Source organism: Bos mutus, chromosome 2 (genome assembly GCF_027580195.1).
Source record: "Bos mutus isolate GX-2022 chromosome 2, NWIPB_WYAK_1.1, whole genome shotgun sequence".
Lineage (NCBI taxonomy): Eukaryota > Metazoa > Chordata > Mammalia > Artiodactyla > Bovidae > Bos > Bos mutus.
In genome coordinates, this window is record NC_091618.1 from 11,217,706 (window position 1) to 11,242,592 (window position 24,887).

The window sequence follows — 24,887 nt, forward strand, 5'->3', positions numbered from 1 at the left end:
AACTGAGGTGAAGGCCTGGGACACTCCCAGATTAGAAGTCAAATTGTCAGGATTATCTAGAAATGGTGTTTACAGAGGGCCTTCTGTGGCAGGTCACTGTTTTGGGACAGGTTAGAACTGGCGGTTTGGATTAGTGTAGAAGTGAGACGCCAGAAAGTGACAAGACTTGAAGACTGGTTTGAGATGACACAGTTGCCCCAATTTACACTCGCTGTAATTCTGCCCTCCCTGCTCCCCAGGGAATGATGGAAGACTCCCAGCGCAGCAGTCAACAGAAATCTCTTGCAAACTGGGAAATGCAGTGTGAAGGGGTGGCTGGAGCGGACCAGTTAGTAATTTGCCTGAGTGAGTGGAACTGAAACGTCCAGACTCCGAAAGGAGATCTTTTACTTGAAGGGGGAAAAAAAAGTGCTTATATTTGCTTTTTTTTTTTTAACAAGGAGCGTAAAATTCTGTAATTTTATCTGTACATGTGTGTTTAAATAGAAACCCGAGAAAGCTAGTCACCAGCTCCACCCACAGCCCAGCGCAGGGCAGGGTCTGCCCCGCTCCCTCCCGCGGGCTCCAGTCTTGGGACCTGCCCGCCGGGAGCCGGAAAAACCCGGAGCGGCACGCGGGCGCGGTCCTGCGCGCCGAGCTGCGGAGCATGCGCAGAAGGCGGTCGAGGCGCATGCTCCGTGGAGGTCCCGGTTCGGTGGCTCCCGCTTCCGCGCCAGCTCTGGGAGCCCACAGAGTCCCGGCGGGGCCGCGGGCATGGCGGCCAGCCTGTGGATGGGCGACGTGAGTGAGGGTGGCTTCCTGTGTCTGTGGCGCAGGAATGTTAGCGTCGCGAGGAAGAAAGGGGCCGAGGGGGGAGGGCCCTCGAATCTCCAAAAGGGTGGACGTGAATGGGTAGGGGAGTTCTTTTAGGCGACGCCGGCGCGAGTCCCAGTTATTTAGGTACCGGGGGGGCCAAGACTGAGGGGAAGGGTCCTCAAAGGGTGGAAGTGCTTGGAGAGGGGCAGTTCTTTTAGGTGACGCCCAATTCAGTCCCAGCGTGTAGGTGAAGGGGGCTGACTCGGAGGGGGAGGGGTCTTGGGGGCCCCGCCTGGGTTCGCGGAGGGGAAAAGGAGGGTTTGGAGGCGGTTAGAATAGGAGGAATCCTAAGGGTTGAAGAGCGCCCCTGGTTCTGGGACTGGAGGGATGGATTCCTCCATCCAAGGGGGGCGGCTTCTACAAAGGAGCACATTTAAAGGAAAAGAAGGCGAGGGACCGGGAACGCAGGGGTTCAAATCATTCTGCGCATGGAAACCTCTTCCCCCGCACCCCCAACCCCACTCCCGCCCACCAGCATCGTGCAGCCCACCCCGGGCTGAGGGCGGAGGGGCTCCGGATCCGGGAAGCGAGGAGTCTGGATGTGGCCCGACCCGCTCTGCTCTTGTGTTTACGCAGCTGGAGCCCTACATGGATGAGAACTTCATCTCCAGAGCCTTTGCTACCATGGGGGAGACAGTGATGAGCGTCAAAATTATCCGAAACCGCCTCACTGGGTTTGTCCTCTTCAGTCTTCGTTCTACTTTATAGATCTCGCTGCGTGTGTCATTCAAGAGAAAGTTAACATCGCGGAGGGTCAGGGCTTTGACCTCTAGTAATAGTTGTCATAATGATGTTAACATTTTGTGGTGTACAGATGACTTGAGGCAGTCTGGGTTTGAAAGCTCTTGTCTGCTGTGTGTGACTTTGAGCAAGTGACTTAATCTCTCCCTCTTGTCTGTAAAAATAGACATAATGAAAGCACCTACCTCATAGAGTCCTGGTGAGGATTAAGTGCCATTAATTCACGGTCAAGGTTTACCACAATGTCTGGCATATGGTATATGCTTGGTAAATATAAATAGATTATGATCTGCTAGGTAATAAGCACTTTAAAATCACAAAAACCTCTGAGCTAAGTACTGTTATTAGAGAAGCTTAATAGCTGTCTTAAATTTACACAGCTTTTAAATGAGAAGCCAGGACTCTAATTCAGCTGTGTTCTCCAAGTTCATGAGTACCCTTAACTCTCATGTGAAACACTACCTATGTGCCACTGTTCTAGATTTCTTGGACACATGGCTGAAATAACCCAGAAATAGTCCCTCTTCTCATGGATTTTACTACTTTCGAATAGGGGAATGAGACAGTAAATACCTACACAAAACAAAATGTGAAGAATACTTTCACATAGGCAAAAAAAAAAGACAGTATTTAGTGAGTATCTACTCTGTGCCGAGTACTAAAGCAGCTTGCTAAAGCATCAGTCAGTTGAAAAATGGTGGGAGATAGGAAGTGCAGCCTAGTCTTTGGCTATTTGGTAAACAGGTACTTTCTTATTCTTACAGACAGCAAACCCTGATAAATCAGCTACTGGCATGAAAATACATTCTGTAATACTTTCCAGAACACTGACATAGGTTCTCACATTTTAATCTTTATTAAGAATTGGAATCATCCTTTCCTGCCATTGGGCTTCCCTGGTGACTGAGTGGTAAAGAATCTTCCTGCCAGTGCAGGAGACTCGGGTTCAATCTCTGGGTCAGGACTATCCCCTGGAATAGGAAATGGCAACCAACTTCCATATGCCTGGGAAATCCCATGAACAGAGGAGCCTGGCGGGCTATAATCCATGGGGTCACAAAAGAGTAGGACATGACTTAGCGACTAAACCAGAAATAGCAACCATTGATTACTAAACCCTAGCTGTTTTTTATGGTGGCACCAACATACATATTACATGTGCACTGTACCTCATATGACAAAGACTTTGAAGTGCCTTGTGAGAATACTGTAAATAAATGTAAATTAAAAACAAGGAACAAAATACAGGGAAAAAATAAGACCCAAGAAAAAGTAATGCACAGTAAAGCATAGTGCTTAACAATGTAGTGATTGGTTGCAAAATACTTAATACCACAGAACTGTACAGTTAAAAAATAGCTGAAATGATAACATTTTATGTAACTGTGTGCGTGCTCAGTCGTGCCTGACTCTACAACCCCATGGACTAGCCCACCAGTCTCCTCTGTCTGTGGGATTCTCCAGGGAAGAATACTAGAGTGAGTTGCTATAACCTTTTTCAATGTAATGTAATCCTTAATGACAATTTTTTTAATTCAGCAAAGAAAAAGAATACAGTTGCATGTGAAATAACCACATCTCTTCCATCACTGGTGGGACTAGAAAATGTTACAGCCACTGGGGATAAGTATCTGGCAGTATCTTTTTTATTTTTTTCCTTAAAAAAAAAAACCAACAACGTGATTTTTGGCTGCACTGGGTCTTTGTTGCTGAGCACCGGCTTTCTCTAGCTGCTGTGAGTGGGGGCTGCGCTCTAGTGCGTAGGCTTCTCATTGCAGTGGCTTCTCGTTGCAGAGCAGGGGCTCTATTCACGTGGGCTTCAGGAGTTGTGGCACACAGGCTTAATTGCTCTGAGGCATGTGGGATCTTCCCCGAACAGAGATGGAACCTGTGTCCCCTGCATCGGTAGGTGGATTCTTAACCACTGGACCACCAGGAAGTCCATATATCTTCAGTACATCTGCCTTAGCAAGTCTGCTGCTGCTGCTGCTGCTGAGTCGCTTCAGTAGTGTCCAACTCTGTGCAACCCCATAGACTGCAGCCCACCAGGCTTCCCTGTCCCTGGGATTCTCCAGGCAAGAACACTGGGTGGGTTGCCATTTCCTTCTCCAATGCATGAAAGTGAAAGTGAAGTCGCTCAGTCATGTCCGACTCTTTGTGACCCCATGGACTGCAGCCCACCAGGCTCCTCCGTCCATGGGATTTTCCAGGCAAGAGTATTGGAGTGGGGTGCCATTGCCTTCTCCTTAGCAAGTCTAGTCTTAGGTATTTACTCAAGAGAAATGAAAACGTGTAACTAGCATGAAAAGGACTTGAATATGTATAGCACATTTTGTGTGAGTGTGTGTGTGTGTGCACGCGTGTGCATGCGTGCGAGCTCAGTCCCTCAGTTGTGTCCGACTCTTGGTGGCTTCTCTGCCTATGGAATTTTCCCAACAAGAATGCAGGAGTGGGTTGCCATTTCCTACTCCAGGGGATCTTCCAGGCCCAGGATCAAACGCGCATCTCTTGCATCTCCTGCATTGGCAGGCGGATTCTTTACCACTGTGCCACCTGGGAAGCCTGATAGCATGTGGGACAATGGCCCCAAACTGCAGTCCAGGTATCTGAATAGGTAGATATGTAAATACTGGTATAGTCATACAGTATGTGACTGGTATACACATACAGTTTATGTATATGTATGGTATACGTATACAGTATATGACTTAAAATTTCTGGAGTTTGCTTAAGTTCATGTCCTTTGAGTTGGTGATTCTATCTAGCCATCTTATCCTCTGCCACCCTCTTTTCCTTTTGCCTTTCAGTCTTTCCCAGCATCAGGATGTTTCCACTGAGTCAGTTCTAAAATACACAAAATTAATCTGTGGTGGAAATAACTCAGCATCTAGAAGAATTTGTGCATTTCATTGTATGTAACTTAAAAGGAAAAAACTATGCAGTAATTGAACTCTAATAATAAGCGTGTTAAAATAATTGAGAAAAATGTACCAATATCTGCAACTTACTTTGAAATGTATCAGAAAATAAGGATGTACCTGTATTTTCCATCTCCTGTTAATGTTATCATACTTTCATTATTTAAAAAAAATAAGAAAAAATATCAACAAAAACAAAAAAAAATGATAAATGGGTAAGGATGTGGATGGATTGTCATTTGGTAAAGTAAATATTTTTTAAAAAGTGGTGTATGTGTGTGTGTGTGTGTGTGTGTGTGTGTGTGTGTATATATATATAAGGGTGTTTGCTATGGCAGCTCTTTTAATTTTTATGTTTGGAATTTTTCACAATAAACTGCTGGGGAAAGAATATGGTCAGATTATCCTGAACTCAAGTCCAGCCTTTGGCAAATACCAGCTGTGTAGTTTCGGAGAAGGCAATGGCACCCCACTCCAGTACTCTTGCCTGGAAAATCCCATGGACGGAGAAGCCGGGTAGGCTGCAGTCCATGGGGTCGCTAAGAGTGGGGCACGACTGAGCGACTTCACTTTCACTTTTCACTTTCATGCATTGGGGAAGGAAACGGCAACCCACACCAGTGTTCTTGCCTGGAGAATCCCAGGGATGGGGGAGCCTGGTGGGCTGCTGTCTATGGGGTCGCACAAAGTCAGACATGACTGAAGCGACTTAGCAGCAGTAGCAGCAGCATCAGCAGCTGTGTAGTTTAAGGAGTATTGTATAATCCTGAATCTCAGTCTCCACATCTAAATGGGAGCAGTAGTTTGCTTCTCTCATGGAGTTTTTCTGTGACAATTAGATGAGATGGTGCATGTGAAGTGGTGAGCACAGTGCTTGGCCTATAGTGACCGCTCAGTAACAGTCAGCTCTTACTGGTGATGGTCTTTACATTGGCTTAAATTCTAGCACACACAAGACAGAAAACACAGATTTGCCCCACCGTTCTTCTAAGCATTAACATTTATGGAGCTCATAGACTGTGTTCTTAGATCCCTGGGCTCTGGTACTTCCCTTGCCCATATCTTTTGGCTTGGTGTCCATAATGTTATTTGAACTGAGTATCATAGTTCCAGAGAAGTCTGATTTATTTCACTGGTGATAGATTTAAGAATGCTGTTAAATAAAACTGATTTCAGTATAGATCTCTTAGGAGGAAGGAATATCAGAGGATCTAGCCACATGAGTCAGCTCTCTGCATCAGGTGGCCAGAGTATTGGAGTTTTCAGCTTCAACATCAGTCCTTCCAATGAACACTCAGGACTGATCTCCTTTAGGATGGACTGGTTGCATCTCCTTGGAGTCCAAGGGACTCTCCAGAGTCTTCTCCAACACCACAGTTCAAAAGCATCAATTTTTCAGCACTCAGCTTTCTTTATAGTCCAACTTTCACATCCATACATGACTACTGGAAAAACCATAGCTTTGACTAGATGGACCTTTGTTGACAAAGTAATGTCTGTGCTTTTTAATATGCTGTCTAGGTTGGTCATAACTTTCCTTCCAAGGAGTAAGCGTCTTTTAATTTCATGGCTGCAGTCACCATTTGCAGTGATTTTTGGAGCCCAGAAAAATAAAGTCCCTTATGTCCCTTAGTAATGCTTTAAAAATAGACCACCAGGAAACTCACACATATTCCCCCAATTAGGTCTGGTCCGTGGATTTACTTTGTCCAACTAGATTTTAAGTTTCTTAAGGTCAGGTGCCATGTTCTTCAACTCTCTATCTGCCTGGCTGGTGGTAGGTTATCAAAAAAACTTTTTAAATTACAAAAAATTTAAATTTACAAACAGTACAATGTACACTCATATAACTACCACCTAATTTCAAAAATTGTTAATACGTTGCTATATTCTCCTTATCTAAGTGTCTATAGAGATTTAAGGAGATTGATGTTTTCTTTTTGCTGAACCACATGAAAGTAAATTATAGGCATTACAACGTTTCTAAATATTTGAGTATTGTTTTTTAATGAATTAGGATCCAGTCAGAGATCAGATCCTGTATTGCATTTGTCTCTTTTTAATGTAGAAATGCCCACTTCTTTCTTTTCTCAGAATAACGACTTTTTGAAGAGGTAAGATTGTCTTACATTAGGTTCTACATTCTGGATTCTGGTCCTAAATTCTGGATTTGTTTCCTTGCCAGCAAATTTGGAAAACTCAGCAGTGGCCACAGGACTGGAAAAGGTCAGTTTTCATTCCAATCCCAAAGGAATGCAATGCCAAAGAGTGCTCAAACTACCGCACAATTGCACTCATCTCACACGCTAGTAAAGTAATGCTTAAAATTCTCCAAGCCAGGCTTCAGCAATACATGAACCGTGAAATTCCTAATGTTCAAGCTGGTTTTAGAAAAGGAAGAGGAACCAGAGATCAAATTGCCAACATCCGCTGGATCATGGAAAAAGCAAGAGAGTTCCAGAAAAACATCTATTTCTAGTTTATTGACTGTGCCAAAGCCTTTGACTGTGTGGATCACAATAAACTGTGGAAAATGCTTCAAGAGATGGGAATACCAGACCACCTGACCTGCCTCTTGAGAAACCTGTATGCAGGTCAGGAAGCAACAGTTAGAACTGGACATGGAACAACAGACTGGTTCCAAATAGGAAAAGGAGTACGTCAAGGCTGTATATTGTCACCCAGTTTATTTAACTTATATGCAGAGTACATCATGAGAAACGCTGGGCTGGAAGAAACACAAGCTGGAATCAAGATTGCCGAGAGAAATATCAGTAACCTCAGATATGCAGATGACACCACCCTTATGGCAGAAAGTGAAGAGGAACTAAAAAGCCTCTTGATGAAGGTGAAAGTGGAGAGTGAAAAAGTTGGCTTAAAGCTCCACATTCAGAAAACGAAGATCATGGCATCTGGTCCCATCACTTCATGGGAAATAGATGGGGAAACAGTGGAAACAGTGTCAGACTTTATTTTTATGGGCTCCAGAATCACTGCAGATGGTGACTGCAGCCATGAAATTAAAAGACGCTTACTCCTTGGAAGGAAAGTTATGACCAACCTAGATAGCATATTCAAATGCAGAGATATTACTTTGCCAACAAAGGTCCGTCTAGTCAAGGGTATGGTTTTTCCAGTGGTCATGTATGGATGTGAGAGTTGGACTGTGAAGAAGGCTGAGCGCCGAAGAATTGATGCTTTTGAACTGTGGTGTTGGAGAAGACTCTTGAGAGTCCCTTGGAGATGCAAGGAGATCCAACCAGTCCATTCTGAAGGAGATCAGCCCTGGGATTTCTTTGGAGGGAATGATGCTAAAGCTGAAACTCCAGTACTTTGGCCACCTCATGCGAAGAGTTGACTCATTGGAAAAGACTCTGATGCTGGGAGGGATTGGGGGCAAGAGGAGAAGGGGATGACAGAGGATGAGATGGCTGGATGGCATCACTGACTCAATGGACATGAGTCTGAGTGAAATCCGGGAGTTGGTGATGGACAGGGAGGCCTGGCGTACTGCAATTCATGGGGTCGCAAAGAGTCGGACACGACTGAGAAACTGATCTGATCTGATCATAGTGTTTTATTTGTTCTGTTCCTAATATTTCCTGTAAGCTGGACATTAGATCTGAAGGTTTGCTTGGGTTGCATAGGAATATTTTTATTTTTTGGCTGTGCTGGGTCTTAGGGCACACGAGATCTTCTTCAGTCTTCAATTGTGCAGGGTCTTTAGTTGTGGCATTCGAACTCTTAGTTGTGGCAACTGGGAGGATGGAACCCACGCCCCCTGCCTGGGAGCTTGGAGTCTTAGCCACTGGGCCACCAGGGAAGTCCCAGGAAACGTTTTTGGCAAGAGTTCTTCATAGGCGATACAGTACATGAATAAATGATTTACTAAATGAGTCTGGTACTGCCCTGGATGGGCAATACTTATACTCAGGTCTATAAATTCTGAACTGGAGTATAGCATGGAACAAAAATAATATGGGCTGTCATGAGAAAAACATTTTTTCCTGCCCTCCAGCCCAGACTTAAGTCTCTCATCTAGGTATCACATCTTGTGTGTACGTGTGTGTCTGTCTGCCTGTGAAAGCTTGAATTACTCTTTTTTTTTTTTTTTTAATTTTTTCATAGGAGGAAACTTGCTTTACAGTTTTGTGTTGGTTTCTGCCATACAACAACTTGAATCAGCCATAATTAAACATATATCCTGTCTCCCCTCCCTCTTGAACCTTCCCTCACCACTCCTTTTTAAATATATTTATTTATTTGGCTGTACCTGGTTTTAGTTGCTGCATGCAAATACTTAGTTGCGGCATATAGGATCTAGTTCTCTGACCAGGTGCATTGGGAGCTCAGAGTCTTAGCCACACGATCATTGTCAAAGTGCCTGGGTATCAGATCTTTAACCATTCCCTTTTTCTGTTTTCGCTCCAGGATCCCGGCTGGCTACTGCTTTGTAGAATTCGCAGATTTGGCCACAGCTGAGAAGTGTTTACATAAAATCAACGGGAAGCCCCTTCCAGGAGCCACACCTGTAAGGACACTTAGATAATGATAATGTTGCCATTTTTGTTACCATGAATGACTGTCATTTGTTGAATCCCTACCATATATTTTATTTAATCCTATAACAACCCTAAACAGTAGACATTGTTATCTTTGACAGACCAGGAAACTGAAGCTCAGGGAGATGGAATAACTTGCCCAAGGCAACACAGGTAGTAAGTGGCAGAGCCCCGATGCAGACCGAAGATTGGTTGCCTCTAAAACCCATGCCCTTTCCACTCTGCACCGCTGCCTCCCTTCACAGAAGACTTGAACCTCTAGACCTCTTGCTTGATTGACAAAGTAGAACAGGCTGGCAGCTGTGAGGACACGTTTCAAGAGAGTTGCATTCTGCTCTTCCCACAGTTACTTAGCTTACAGCTGCACCACGCTGGCACACCTGGGCTCATAGAACCATGGAGCTGGCAGTGCCCTTAGCGGTCATCCGTGCATCCCCCTCCTTTTAAACAGGAGAAAAGGCTGAGGCTTAGAGAGGGGGAGATGTTTTGGCCAAGGTAATTTATTTCAGTTTTTTTCCAAAAATTGTTGATTCTTGAAATACCTTTCTCTGTTTTAGTTTGTTTGTTTTTAAATTTTCAGGCAAAGCGTTTTAAACTGAATTACGCCACTTATGGGAAACAGCCAGATAACAGGTAAGTAGAGAGTAGCCACAAGGTAGTTTCAAGTCCTGGGAAATGTCTAAATAGAGACAAGATGTGTTCACTGCACTGGTCACTTCCAGAGAGGAGGATGGGGCGCTGAGTTTGGCTCCAGAGTGCTTCCCTCCTGAAGGCCAACCCCTCCCATCCCTGTTGGGGGATGCTTCCAGTTTGCTCATGGCAAGGCCCTTGTCTTCTCTGTATTTGCTCCCTCTCCTAGTCCCATGACTGCCCATGGTAATGACATTTATTCAGTAAGAATTGCTGTAGCAGCATAAATGTATCAAGCATTTCAGATTGCTTTGAAAGGTGGAGAACAATGTATCAAAGGCTTTAGATAGATTTATACCCTTTGAACCCATAATTCTGCTTTTCAGAATTTATTCATGGATATGTGTAAAGATTATCCCTAAGTGGCACTAGGTAAGGAACCCGCCTGCCAGCGCAGGAGACATAAGAGACGTAGGTTTGATCCCTGGGTTGGAAAGATCTGGAGGAGGGCATGGCAACCCACTCCAATATTCTTGCCTGGAGAATCCCATGGACAGAGAAGCCTGGTGGGCTACACAGTCCATAGAATCGCACAGAGTCGGACACGACTGAAGTGACTTAGCACGCTTGTGTAAAGATTAGCCTTGAAAATGTTCATTGATATTGTGTAATATCACTTATATGTGGAATCTTAAAAAGAACTTACTTATAAAACAGAAATAGAGCCACAGATGTAGAAAATAAACCTATGGTTACCAGGGGATAAGGGGACGCAGTGAATAAATTGGGAAGTTGGGAGTGACTTGTACACACTAGTATATATAAAATAGATAACTAATTAGGACCTCCTGTATAGCATAGGGAGCTCTACTTGATACTCTGTAATAGCTTATATGGGAAAAGAATATAAAAAAGAATGGATATGCGTATATGTATAAACTGATTTACTTTGCTGTACACCTAAAGTTAGCACAACATTGTATATCAACTCCAGTAAAAGTTTTTTAAAAAAAGAGAGAAAATGTTCATTGAGGTACTACATATAATCGGCAAAATTGGGGGAAAATCCAAGTAATCTAATAATAGGAAAGTGGTTCAAGTTACAATATGTTCATTTTTTGGAATATTGTGTATCCATTAACGTGTCATGTTGTAGCAAAATACTCACATGTCAAGATGTTGGTTAGATGCTGTAAGTGAAAAAAATGCTAGAAACAAAATTAATGAGTTGTATCCAATTTTTATAAATTCAAAGGAAGAAGCTAAAGCAAAAGAACAAAAATGCATATCAAGGTGTTCATGGTGATTCCCTTTGAGTTGGGTTATTGGTATTTTATTTTTCTTTGTCCTTTTATATATTCTGATCTTATACAAGGAATATGTATCATACTTGAAATAAAATAATAATGAGTTTATTGTTCTGTTATGGGGGTTGGCAAACTGTGACCTAATTTTGTCATTCGCTAAGTCACTGCAGTCGTGTCCGACTCTGTGTGACCCCATAGACAGCAGCCCACCAGGCTCCCCCGTCCCTGGGATTCTCCAGGCAACAACACTGGAGTGGGTTGCCGTTTCCTTCTCCAGTGCATGAAAGCGAAAAGTGAAAGTGAAGTCACTCAGTCGTGTCCGACTTAGCGACCCCATGGGCTGCAGCCCACCAGGCTCCTCCATCCATGGGATTCTCCAGGCAACAACACTGGAGTGGGTTGCCATTGCCTTCTCCATTACCTGAAAGCTAGAAATGGTTTTTACTTTTTTTTTCGCGGTGCCTCACGGTTTGCAGGATCCTAGTTACCCAACCAGGATTAAACCCAGGCTGTCGGCAGTGAGAGCACAGAGTCGTAACCACTGGACCGCCAGGAAATTCCCTCTGTATTTTAAATTATTTATTTATTTGGCCATGCTGCTCTGCTTGTGGGGTCTTAGCTCCCTGACCAGGAATCAATTCTATGCCCCCTGCAATGAAAGTGGACCACCTTAACTACTTAAGTAACTTAACTACTGGGCCACCAGGGAAGGCCCCCTGGCCCCCCTTTCATTTTTTAAGGATTGTGGAAACAGATAAAAGACAACAGAAATCAGAGGTGCCCCCAGAGAGCCTACAATAGTTACTGTACGGCCTTCACAGAAAATTTTGCTGACCCTGTCCTGAAAGTTGAGGGATTTCATGTTAGCCCATCTCTAGGAGAGAAGGTTTAGTTCTCACGCTCCCTGTACTTTTCACCATTTGGATTAAAAGTATGCAGTGAATGCAGAATCTCTGGCTTTATCTTTTGAGCATCTCTGACTTATCCCCTGGTCTGCACTCAGGTAAAGCTTGAAGCCAGATAGGCTTTATTCAGTGGGTGAAGGGCCTGGGGTAGGAGACTCCTTTCGAAACTCTTCTACCAGGACTGCCAAATGAAACCAATTACGACTAGGTTCAGAGAAGGCAATGGCACCCCACTCCAGTACTCGTGCCTGGAGAATCCCAGGGACGGGGGAGCCTGGTGGGCTGCCGTCTATGGGGTCACACAGAATCGGACACGACTGAAGCGACTTAGCAGCAGCAGCAGCAGGACTAGGTTAAGGGCCCAGCAGATGTGTTGTTCTGTGACGCAGCACAGAAGAGGTTTATCTAGAATGGGCCAAGAGAGCTCACAAGAACAGAAGTTTTCTTCTTTGTGTCTGAATCTTGTTCTCTCTTCTCAGCCCTGAGTACTCCCTCTTTGTGGGGGATCTGACCCCAGATGTGGATGATGGCATGCTGTATGAGTTCTTCGTCAAAGTCTACCCCTCCTGTCGGGGAGGCAAGGTGGTTTTGGACCAGACAGGCGTGTCTAAGTAAGGTCTTACTTTTATTCATGCCTACCCTGTTGGTTGCAGCATGTATCTCATAGCTGAGGGTGTGATAATGAGGCCATGGTGGTAAGAGTTCAGGCTCTGGAGCCAAACCGCCTGGTGCAAATCCCAGCCTCAGTACTGCCCAGGGATTATGCAGCAGACAAGTTACTGAGCCTCTGCCCCTGTTTCCGCATCTGTGAAATGGGACCGATTTATAGTATCTGCATCTCATGGGGGTTGGTGTGAGGATGAAATGATGTAATGTAAATAAATCAATAGAAAATGCTTTATAGGTATTTCCTTTTTTATTTATTATTTTTACTTTAAAAATGGAAAGACCTTAAGGGTTTGTATATATATTTTTTCCTCTGTTACCGTTTTTTACAGGATATTGAATATATATAGTTCCCGGTGCTATACAGTAGGACCTTGTTTATCTATAGTGGTTTATATCTGCTAATCTCAGACTCCTCCTAATTTATCCCTTTTCTACCCTCTTGCACCTTTGTTAACCATAAGTTTGTTTTCTGTGTCTGTGAGTCTCTTTCTGTTTTGTAAGTAAGTTCATTTATATCATATTTTAGATTCCACACATAAGTGAGATCATATGCTATATGTCGGGAAAGATTCCTTTTTTGATCTGAGTAGTAGTTATGAGCTTGGACTTTGAATTCTGCTTCTGGTATGACTTTGGGCAAGTCATTAAACATCTTTGAAGTTTGGTTTTGCCTTCAATAAGATGTGGATACTCCCTTCATCAAGTTGTTGGACAGTTTATTGAGATAACTGGGAAAATACTCAGCATAGTGCCTGGGAAATAATAAGTGGTCATTAAATGTTAACTGTCATTCATTTATCCCCAAGTGGGATATGAGTTCAGGAAAGCAGGAACCTTGTCTGCTTGTGACTGCTGAGTCCCAGTGCCTTGGGTAGCACCTGGCATGCAGGGCAGGCTCCGTAAATATTTGGCCTTCTGTGACTGTTACTACTACTGCTTCTACTGTAATAATAATAATAATACTTTCCAGTAGATCGGGAAGGAAGCTCCTGTTTGGGGAGAAGCCATATCAGGATGGCATGGAGGAGGTTGGTGAACTGAAAGTGGGATCCTCCAGTGCTGGGGTGTCACACCGCTCTGTGACACCCCTCTGTTCAGTGGGGCGCTCAGGCCTGCCCATGTGGTTTGATGGGTGCTCTCTCCCTTCTCAGCTTCTTTTCCATTCTTTGGTTTTACCTGCATCACATTTGTGATCTAAATAGTGCGTGTGTATGTGTGTGTCTTTTTCCTGCAGGGGTTATGGTTTTGTGAAATTCACAGATGAGCTGGAACAGAAGCGAGCCCTGACAGAGTGCCAGGGAGCCATAGGACTGGGGTCTAAACCAGTGCGGCTGAGCGTGGCCATCCCCAAAGCGTGAGTCCTGCGCTGGCGTGGGAACCGAGACATGCCTCGTCGGTTGCTGATAATCAGGGCATCCGCTTGCTGATTGGGAGGCTGCCAGGCGACTCAGTGCAGGTCACAAGTAATGAGTGCCTGGTATTTGCCAGGCTGGGTGCTGGAGATGAGCCAGCGTCACTGTTGCCCCTGCAGAAGCTTACAGCTGAGGAGAGAGCTATGACTGGGGGAGGCAGGCACACTGAGAATCGCCATAGCGATGCTGGAAAAGCAGTTGGGCTCTGCAAACTTAGTTTGTGTGCTCTTTGCCCAGTAGAGCTGCTATTGAAACATACAAACCTCTTATGAGTGCCCCTTGCTATGGGAGTGGCTAAGAATTAATGATATAGGGAATATGATATAGGAAATTGCCACAAGCCACGCCTTGTGGCCAAAAGAAAAATAATGATGTAAGCAGGATAGAAGATTATATACATCACTATTGTACCTGTCACTCTGGGCAGGAAACCCTTCTTCCCGTGCATATCCAAGCATGTTTTATACTCAGATATAAGACAGTTTTTCTCTGCGTAGAATCTTCCATCCTTTGGCCCAAGCAGTGGTTCTCAACTTGAGGACATTGGCAACACCTAAAGATAGATTTGATTGTCACATCCCATACTGGGAGAGGGAAGCCTCTCGAATCTAATGAGTACAGGCCAGGTATGCTATTAAACATTGTACAGTGCACAAGACATCTCCCGGAACAAAGAATGGTCTCCTCTGCCACCCAAAAGTCAACTTTACAAAGCCTGAGAAACTTCGTGTTAAAGTGTGTAAGTGGTTACCCTTTTTGGGCAGAACTTCCAGATGGCCGTGTTTTTTAAGACAGCAAAGATTTGGGGGCTCTTTGCAGTTTAGCCTCAGCGATTCTCCCCTCCAAATGTTATTTGTTCTAAACTCTACTGTATATGTAAAAACATTAAAGAAAACATTGAAAAGAAAGAAGTTCCTTGTTACTCTAAATGACTGCTTATAATTTCTGGGTTCCTTTTCAGGCTTCTGTATAAATGTAGATACTGATGTAATACACTGCATGCATATGGGTCAGTTTACATGTGGTAGATTCGTTGCTTATTCATTTTTAATGACAATAACAGTGTTCACCCTTGTTCTTCCCAGTTTACTCAGTATACACACTCACTTTGCCGTAGAGTTGCATAGTTGTCATCATTACAACATTTGTAATAGCTGCGGAATATTCTTTTGATTGCATATTCTGTCTAGCAGTTCCTCTGATGTTTACTATTTTGGTCGTTTCTGCTTTGTCATAATTTATTCAGTCAGTGATAACTGAGTCCCTGCAACTGCAGCCCCACCCTAGACTTTGAAGTTGTAGCTATAAACAAGAAAAACAAAGTCTGTTCTGCAGAGCAGTTATTTTGTTACATCTGTTTCTTCACTGAGCATTGTTGTCAGCATTTAATGCCTGCCTCTGGGGAGGTGCCCTCATGCACTAAGAATTGAGTGATCAGAGTTTCCTTGGAGAGTCAGACTTGTAAGCCGAGTGTGGAGAAACAGAAATGTGTAGACCCAGGCCCTGTGCCTTCAGTGACCTGAACATGTCATGAGGGTGGTAGACTCCTTGGACGCATGGGTCAGGGGGGTAGGGTCATGGAGGCAAACATGAGCAGTTTTTAGCCTGGCAGTGGGCAGGGAGAGGAAATCTCTGCCATCAGACTTGATCGAGCCGTCCCATCGGGAGGTGATGCTAAGGCAGTCAGATGCAGCCTAACTGCTCAGGCTGAGTCCTCACCAAGCTGACATTGAGCACACGAGGAACCTGGGAAGAGGTCATCACCTGTGGTTTTTTAAGGTTTTGAAAGCAGTGGATCTTTTGCACGCTTGACATTGTCTTTGGTTAGCAGTGACTGGGGTAGCTGTGGAATCAGAGAAGAAAGCTTTCCGTTGACTTTGGGCCTCAGCCCTGGTTGGTCAATGCAGGAAGGGGGAGATGGATAGGAGACTTGAGTCTGCAGGGCAGGTGCTGTATGAACCGTGTTGTGGTTGGGGTGCAAGCCTTGGAGTTAGAATTTGGCTCCAGTCCTCTGTGTAGTCTTGGGTAAATCACTTAACCGTTCAGAGGCTGTGTTCTCATATTTACAGAGGGAATAATAAATAATAGCTCTGACATAGAGCTATGCAGGACTTAAAGTAGGAGACCATATATAAAAAAGAATGGGAACAAATCCCAAGTACCTACTCCACAGATGGTATCTCTGACTACAGTTCCAGGCTCCTGAAACACTTAACCTTATGTTTTTGCAGGGAAAAGGTGATAAGAGATTTTGTAATTTGCAAATGCTCCTTGGATCATTCTAAATCCAGATTATCCAGGCCATGTTTATCTGAGCCTTTGTGGCTGGCAGAAAAACAGCCCTCCAAGATCTTGAGAAGGGGAAAAGTCAGTACTAAAAAAGTTTGTAAGGGAGACAAACCTAACCATTGGAAGTGCCTTTTTTTTTTAATTTGGCCATGCTGTGTGGCCCACAGGATCCCAGTGCCCCGATCAGGGACTGAACCTGGGCCCGTGGAACTCAAAGTGCAGAGTCCCCACCGCTGGACCACCAGGGATTCCCAGAAGCTCCTGTCTTTAAAGCTGGCTTCTGGGATCAGACTGCCTGGGTTTGAATCTCTTAACTCACTATGTGACTTTGGACAAACGATGTAATCTCTCTCTACCTCAGTTTTCTCATCTGTGAAATAGGATTAATTATATATTTACTGTATAGCACCATTGTGGGGATTAAACGAGTTAGTCTGTGTAAAGCACTTAGAACAGTCCCGGTCATATAGTATTATGGAAATGTTTGCTCATTTGTTTGTTTATTTTTCCTTCTTCCTTTAAGGAGCCGTGTGAAGCCAGTGGAATACAGTCAAATGTACAGTTACAGCTACAACCAGTATTACCAGCAGTACCAGAACTACTACGCCCAGTGGGGCTATGACCAGAACACAGGCAGCTACAGCTACAGTTATCCCCAGTACGGCTACACCCAGAGCACCATGCAGGTAACCATGATTTGGCCAGTCTGGCCCCGCATCCTCTAGAGACCTGGGTGAGTCTCCGGGATGGGGTGGTTAAGGACAGGAGCTTGTGCTTCAGAAAGACAGGGAAAGATGAAGCAGCTTAATTCCCCTTGTTAAGAAGCCATCCTAGTCATGGGCCAGGCTTTCACTGTGCTTCTCACCCACCTCTCTGGTCTCTTGGCAGACGTATGAAGAAGTCGGAGATGATGCATTGGAAGGTAAGAAAGGACTCCCTTCACTCAGTGTAGGATGTGAATGTCACCTGAGTCGGGAGTGCGGGTCCCAAATCACCCCAGGGAGCGACAGGTGGAGGCGGGCGCCTGAGGCTCCCTGGACTCGTGGTGGTCTACCCCAGGGTGTAGGTCTGAACCGAAGACTCCATGGCCTTATATTTGTTGCACAGTTTGTCAGATGCCTGTAAAATAATTTTTAATTTCACATTTTAATTTTTTCCATACTTTTTTTTGGCTACGCTGAGTCTTTGTTGCCGAGCCCGACAGTCTTTCTCTGGTTGTAGAGCACAGGCTCTAGAGCGTGCAGGCTCTTTGTCACCTGTGGGCTTAGTTGCCCTGCAGTATACGGAATCTTAGTTCCCTGACCAGGGATTGAACCGGAGCCCCCTACATTAGAAGGCAGATTCTTAACCACTGGACCACCAAGGAACTCCCCCCATGTATCTTAAATTACATATTCTCCTCACTTTCAAGTAATAGTTAGGATTGAAAGTTTGGAAAATACAGTAAAGTATAAGGAAGAGACTAAAATCACCCCCCAGTTTTGCTGCATGGTAATAGCCATTATTGCTTATTTAAAATTAAAAGTGTGTGTTGTAATTTTTTACTGAATTTAACAGAGAAAAAGTAAAACCAAAGTAATTGCTGACCTTCAGACAAATATTTTTTCAAATGAGATATTCATACTTTTAAAGGAGTCTAAGGTTTGAAAAAATTATAAAAAAATTTTTTTTAATTTTTTTCAACATATTTCTGAACAGAATGTTAGGTTTAAGTTTTAAAGAAGTAAAATCAAACATCGATTTCTAAGTAAATAAAGCTTTATTATAAGGTACAAAAAGACTCCGAGTTTAAAATCTTAAGTCTGTTTTAAGAATTATTCTTCAAGAGAAGGTCATAGGGAAAATGTGATCTGTAAGCAAAATATCCTTTAAAGGAAACATCATCCGTAGCCATAAAACAAACTTCATAGCGTTTTAAAGCACTACACTGAACGTGTTGTCATCTGATTCTGGCAGCAGCGACCATAGGGGTGGGCTGGGCAGACACAGCTCCAGTAGAGGGATGGTGAGCAGGAGATCCACGTGGTCTTCTCAGGATCACGCAGTGAGTTAGGAGCAAGGTTCAACCTGGAGTCCCTGTCTTTCTAGCCTTAGTCTCTTGCCTTTTCTTGCTTCCTTTTTAGAGAAATTATCCTGATTATAACCATATTTGTGTGTAACTCCTTAGAGTTTTTCTATTTCTTCATCATCCATTATTACAGCCAACACTGCTATAATAGTTTTGCAGGCACTGCTGCCTGTGAACACTTGGATGAATAGGTATTTTTATAAATCCCATTATACAGAAAAGAAAACTGAAGCTTAAATAATTAACAGCCAACAAGTTTCACTATGTGCAGGGCACTGTTCTAAGCATGTAAACAGGTATTAACTCACTTGACATTCACAGTGGTTTTGTGATAATTAAGTACCATAATTATCTTGATTTTACAGAAGAGGAAACAAATTAAATTTCGTGTTCAAGGTCAGCTTAGTTGCAACATCATAGCAAGAGGTAGACTGTCTTGGAACCCTGCAGTCTTGCCCCAGACTTCAGGCTCTTTACCACAGTTACAATGCCACCCTCTTTTTTTTTGGTGGCCAGATCTTAGTTCCCCAGTCGGGGATTGAGCCCACACCTTTGGCAGTGAAAGCATGGAGTCCTAACCACTGGACCACCAGGGAAGTCCCTAATGCCTCCCATTTTAAGCTAATAGCCGCACAGAGACAGGGCCCAGGAGGGACGTCATCCTTCTTCATCTGTACCTTGGGTTCAGCAGGCCATCTTCCAGGCCCTGTCATCCAAATGAGGAAGGGTGCTGTACTGTCCGTGCATCCGTACATTTCTACACACCCAAATACCTGTCCTTGGGAATTCCCTGGCAGTCCAGTGCCAGGTGCTTTCACCACCATGACCCGGGTTCAGTCCCTGGTCAAGGAACTGAGATCCCTAGAGCTGTGTGGCTCAGCCAGAAACACCCAAAACAAAACACAGCAGCAGCAGAAATGCTTGCCCTTGCTGGAGCCTTTTGCTAATCTGTCCCATATGCCATTACCAACACTGAGTGGAGTGGCCAGACTGGTCATGCTCTGCTTTCCTAGAGTTCCCATATGGAGCTGCTGTACATGCTCAAAACTTCAACTCATAATTTAGATTAGAATTAACGAGAGAGATTCCTCTGGTTGCAGGAAGGGGCACAGTATATATGTGAAAAGATTCACCACTGATTGGTTGATCCAGCACTAACTGGCTGATTCTAACGAGTACCTGAGAAAGTTGGAAACAGTTTACAAAAGAAGCGCAAATGGCCTATAAACCACAAGAGAAAAGAATTTAAGCATATACCATTTGTGTTAGTCAAGATTCTCCAGAGAAATAGAGCCGAAAGGATATATGTATTTATAATCTGTGATGTGCTTCAGCAAGCTGGAGGCTCAGGCAGGATTTCTATATTAGCACCTAGAGGTAGAATTCCTACTTTGGGAATCCTCAGTTTAAGGCCTTTAATTGATTGGCTAAGGCCCACCCACATTATTGAGAATAATCACCTTTACTTAAAGTCAACTGATTTGTAGATGTGAATCACATCTACAGAATATCTTTGTCTAGACTGGTGTTTCACCAAACAACTGGTCACCACTACCCTGACCAAATTGACACAAAATGTAACCATCACACTGCTAATACTAGTACTTAAATACAAATTAAAATATACTATCTTTCTACAAAGAATTCTTAAAATGTTCATATGCATGAAATCAATTTTACCTGAAAGATTTTATCCCACAATGATATCAATACAGATAAATAATGATAGGAGATTTATTAAATATTGGTAAGATTTTAATTAGATTTTTGTTTTATTAAATCATGTCTTTTTCTAAGAATATTGATGTAGAAAAATGTTCTCAATGAAAAAATTCCTGAAATACAATAGGATATACAGTAAGAACTCGGTTAGGTTTTTTGGTTTTTATTTTGGAGGGTGTAACTCACATAACATAAAATCCACCCTTTTAAAGTACACAGTAGTTTTCAAAAGTAGCCACAAAGTTGTACAGCCATTACCACTGTTTAATTCCAGTGAAGAATACTGTGAAACCACTAGCAGTCACTCCAATATCCTGTCCCTGGCAACCACTCACCTACTTTGGATTTACGTATCCTGAACATTCTAAATAAATGGAGTCATGTGTGATATGTGGTCCTTTGTGAACGGCCTCTCTGACTTAACTTCTGATTTCTCTGTGTTACAGCATGTGTCATTCCTTTCTTTTTATGGTTGAATAATATTCCATTCTGTGGATATCCATTCAGTTGATGGACATTTGGATTGTGTCCATTTTCACTGTTACAAATAATGTTGTTATGAACATACGTGTGTAAGTTTTTGTGTGGACATAGAAAAGTTTTCAGGGACAGGTTTTCAGTACTCTTCAGTATATACCTGGGAGTGTAGTGCTGGATCATATAGTAAACTCCGTTTAACCATTTGAGAAATGGCCAGACCTGTCCAAAAATGCTTGGAGCATTTCCATTTCTCCACATTCTCACCAACAGTTACTAGTTGTCATTTTGGCTATCATAGTGGCTTTGATAGCAGATTGCCACTTCATGGCAAGTAGAAGGGGAAAAAGTGGAATCAGTGGTAGATTTCCTCTTCTTCGGCTCTAAAATCACTGCAGATGGTGACCACAGCCATGAAATCAGATGATGGCTTCTTGGAAGGAAAGCTATGACAAACCTATGCAGTGTGTTAAAAAGCAAAGATGGCACTTCGCTGACAAAGGTCTATATAGTCAAAGCCATGATTTTTCCAGTAATCATGTACGAATGTGAGAGTTGGACCATAAAGAAGACAGAATGCTGAAGAATTGGTATTTTCAAACTGTGGTGCTAGATAAGACTATTGAGAGTCCCTTAGACAGCCAGGAAATCAAACCAGTCAGTCCTAAAGGAAATCAGCCCTGAATACTCCTTGGAAGGACTGATGCTGAAGCTCCAGTACTTTAGCCACCTGATAAGAGCCAACGCATTGAAAAAGACCCTGATGCTGGGAAATATTGAGAGCAGAAGTGGGCAGCAGAGGATGAGATGGTTGGTTGGCATCACTGACTCAAGGGACATGAGTTTGAGCACACTCAGGGAGATGGTGAAGGACAGGGAAGCCTGGGGTGCTGCGGTTCACGGGGTCTCATTCATTTGGCTGCACCGGGTCTTAGTGGTGGCAGTTGCAGCGTGCACAATCTTTAGTTGTGGCATGTGGAATCTAGTTCCCTGACCAGGGAGCGAACCAGGGCCCCCTGCATTGGGAGTTCAGTTCAGTCGCTCAGTTGTGTCCAGCTCTTTGCAACCCCATAGACTGCAGCACGCCAGGCTTCCCTGTCCTTCACCAACTCCCAGAGCTTGCTCAAACTTGTGTCCATTGAGTTGGTGATGCCATCCAACCATCTCATCCTCTGTTGTCCCCTTCTGCCTTCAATCTTTCCCAGCATCAGGGTCTTTTCCAATGAGGCAGTTCACATCAGGTGGCTAAAGTATTGGAGCTTCAGCATCAGTCCTTCCAATGAATGTTCAGGACTGATTTCCCTTAGGACTCACTGGTTTGATCTTGCAGTCCAAAGGAGTCTCAAGAGTTTTCTCCAACACCACAGTTTAAAAGCATCAATTCTTTGGTGCTCAGCTTTCTTTATAGTCCAACTCTCATATCCATACATAACTATTGGAAAAACCGTAGCTTTGACTAGACGGGCCTTTGTCAGCAAAGTAATGTCTCTGCTTTTTAATAGGTTGTGTATGTTGGTCATAGCTTTTCTTCCAAGGAGCAAGCATCTTTTGATTTCATGGCTGCAGTCACCATCTGCAGTGATTTTGGAGCCCAGAAAAGAAAGTCTGTCACTGCTTCCATTTTTCCGCATCTATTTGCCATGAAGTGATGGGACTGGATGCCATGCTCTTAGTTTCTTGAATGTTGAATTTTAAGCCAACTTTTTCACTCTCTTTCATTTTCATTAAGAGGCTTTTTAGTTCCTCTTCACTTTCTGCCATAAGGGTGGTGTCATCTGCATATCTGAGGTTACTGATATTTGTCCCAGCAATCTTGATTCCAGCTTGTGCTTCTTCCAGCTCAGCGTTTCACATGATGTACTCTGCATAGAAGTTGAATAAGCAGGGTGACAGTTTACAGCCTTGACGTACTTTTTTCCCAATTTGGAACCAGTCTGTTCCATGTGCGGTTCTAACTGTTGCTTCCTGAACCTGCATACAGATTTCTCAGGTGGCAGGTCAGGTGGTCTGGTATTCCCATCTCTTGAAGAATTTTCCTCAGTTTGTTGTGATCTACACAATCAAAGGCTTGGGAGTGCAGAGTCTTACCCACCGGACCACCAGGAAAGTCCCTACTGTTCTGAGTTTTGCAGTGACAAAACTTCCTTCTCTTTATAGGTTTGTCACATAGCTATACACCCCTGAAGAGCAGGGTGTAGTTTTGCCTGTTTTTGAATTTTAATGCTGTGCTGTATATACTGTCTTGCTTCTTTCCTTCAGTATTTTATTTGTGAGATTCATCCGAGTTGGATGCCACCGAGGTTCATTCTCAGTGCTCAGTAATATTCCCTCCTAAGAATAGATTACTTGTTAGGGGTTTAAAAGGAAACTCTTAGGTGTTTTGTCATGATTTCTGGTGAACAAATACCACTATTGCAATCAAGAAAAAAATATTTTTAAAAACAGAACTTGGTGTTTCAGCTTGTGTATTTGACTCTGGCTCTTTCCTTAGACATTCTTTGTTCTTGATTTAGTAATCTTGATCAGGTTTCCCAAACCCAAATTTCAGAAAAGGACCACACCAGAAAATCTGAGACATGTGACAGCTACAGGTATGTGTAGTGTTTAATAAACATGGAATGACAGCCAGAACTACTTGAGTACTAATTACATGTTACATTCTGTAAAGTTAGTTAGACCCTTGATTAACTTTACCATAGGAGCCACCAAGTAAGCCCATAGTAAAGAGTCTGCCTGCAGTGCAGGAGACCCTGGCTCGATCCCTGGGTCAGGAAGATCCCCTGGAGAAGGAAATGGCAACCCACTCCAGTGTTCTTGCCTGGGAAATCCCATGGAGGAGCCTGGCAGGCTACAGCCTATGGGGTCACAAAGAGTCGGACACGACTGAGCGACTGCGCTTTCTACTTTCTTTTCTTGATTCACTAGGGCTTAGGGCCTCTTGCCAGCCTCAATCATAAGCCCACATGTAACTGTAGTCAGCCTTCTCGATCTTCCATTCCTTCACCTTCTTGGATTCAGCCAGCCGTGGATTGAATTGCGTAGTGCTGTAGCATTTACTCCTGAAAGCCTCCACACGCAAGTGGATCCTGTGCTGTTTGAGGGCGGACTGTCCCCTGCCCTGCTCTCATCCTCACGAACCCTACAGAGGCAGCAGGGCCGGCAGCCCTGGCGAGGAAGGAGGGAGCAGGGCACCGAGTCCCGTGGCTGCTGAGTGCTGCGCCCCTCTGCACCCCCGAACCCACCCTTGCTTCTCTTCCAGACCCCATGCCGCAGCTGGATGTGACCGAGGCCAACAAGGAGTTCATGGAGCAGAGCGAGGAGCTGTACGATGCGCTCATGGACTGTCACTGGCAGCCTCTGGACACAGTGTCTTCAGAGATCCCTGCCATGATGTAGCCAGGACAAAGGACAAGCCAGAATGGACTTGAGGGAGAGAAGAGACTCCTTTTTTAAAGTTCTGCAAGACTTTTTTTGAAATGTTTCATAAAGATTTTAGTAATCAACCATTCCTGCAATTATATTTTTCCTCTAACACAGCTGCCTTCATTTGAGTTTGAAAACCCAGAGACCAGTTCGAAGAGGGTTGAATGAAGTTCATCTTTGAACAGTAATCTCATTTATCTACATAATGTCACCTACACTCCTGGACATGATTAACCAAGGTGGGTCATAAGTTACTAAGCCAACTTCTTAGGAAAGTTCACATTTAAGGTTGTGGTTACCTGCTGGGATAGTGTCAAATGGTGGGCTGTTACTTGTTTTCAGGTTTCCTTTCCCCCTACAAATTTGCTTCAAATCTGTTGGCAAGGAATTCATTGTTTGAACTGGGGAGTAAATTGCAGGGCCCACTGAATAGTTGAACGGTGGCTCAGATGGTCAAGTGTCTGCCTGCAATGTAGGAGACCTGGGTTCGATCCCTGGGTCAGGAACATCCCCTGGAGAAGGAATGGCAGCCCACTCCAGTACTCTTGCCTGGGAAGTCCCATGAACAGAGAGGCTACAGTCCATGAGCGACTTAAATTTCAATTTGAATGGTTGAAGTGTTTAGGCTTTGCTGTCCATGAAATTTTTCAGGCAATACTGGAGCAGATTGCCATTCCCTCTTTCAGGGGATTTTCCCCACCCAGACAGCAAAGCACCTCTGGTACTGGCAGGCCAATTCTCTTACTACCGTGCCACCTGGGAAGGTCAAAGTGTTGGAGCCAGCTTATTCTAGACCAAAAGGGCCTGGACTGTTCTAGGTACAAGATGGTGCCATGAATGTGCCAATCTCGCCTCTTAAGAAAATGTTAAAACTAAAGTAAGTGCATAAACTATTAAACTAAATGCATG

General features: G+C 43.9%; 1 protein-coding gene across 2 annotated transcripts; it reads left to right on the forward strand.

The window, feature by feature from the left end:
• The first annotated feature begins 638 nt into the window (after positions 1-638).
• On the forward strand, positions 639-24,087 carry TRNAU1AP (tRNA selenocysteine 1 associated protein 1). Of its 2 annotated transcripts, XM_005895925.3 has the most exons (9): positions 639-780; positions 1,432-1,529; positions 8,946-9,045; positions 9,657-9,709; positions 12,398-12,529; positions 13,822-13,941; positions 16,812-16,974; positions 17,177-17,210; positions 23,815-24,087. In XM_005895925.3, exons 1-9 carry the CDS (start codon positions 754-756, stop codon positions 23,949-23,951), a joined length of 864 nt encoding a protein of 287 aa, XP_005895987.1. In that variant the 5' UTR covers positions 639-753; the 3' UTR covers positions 23,952-24,087. The 2 variants fall into 2 exon arrangements, with proteins under 2 accessions (XP_005895987.1, XP_014333730.1); XM_014478244.2 differs by lacking the exon at positions 13,822-13,941.
• Positions 24,088-24,887: the final 800 nt, after the last annotated feature.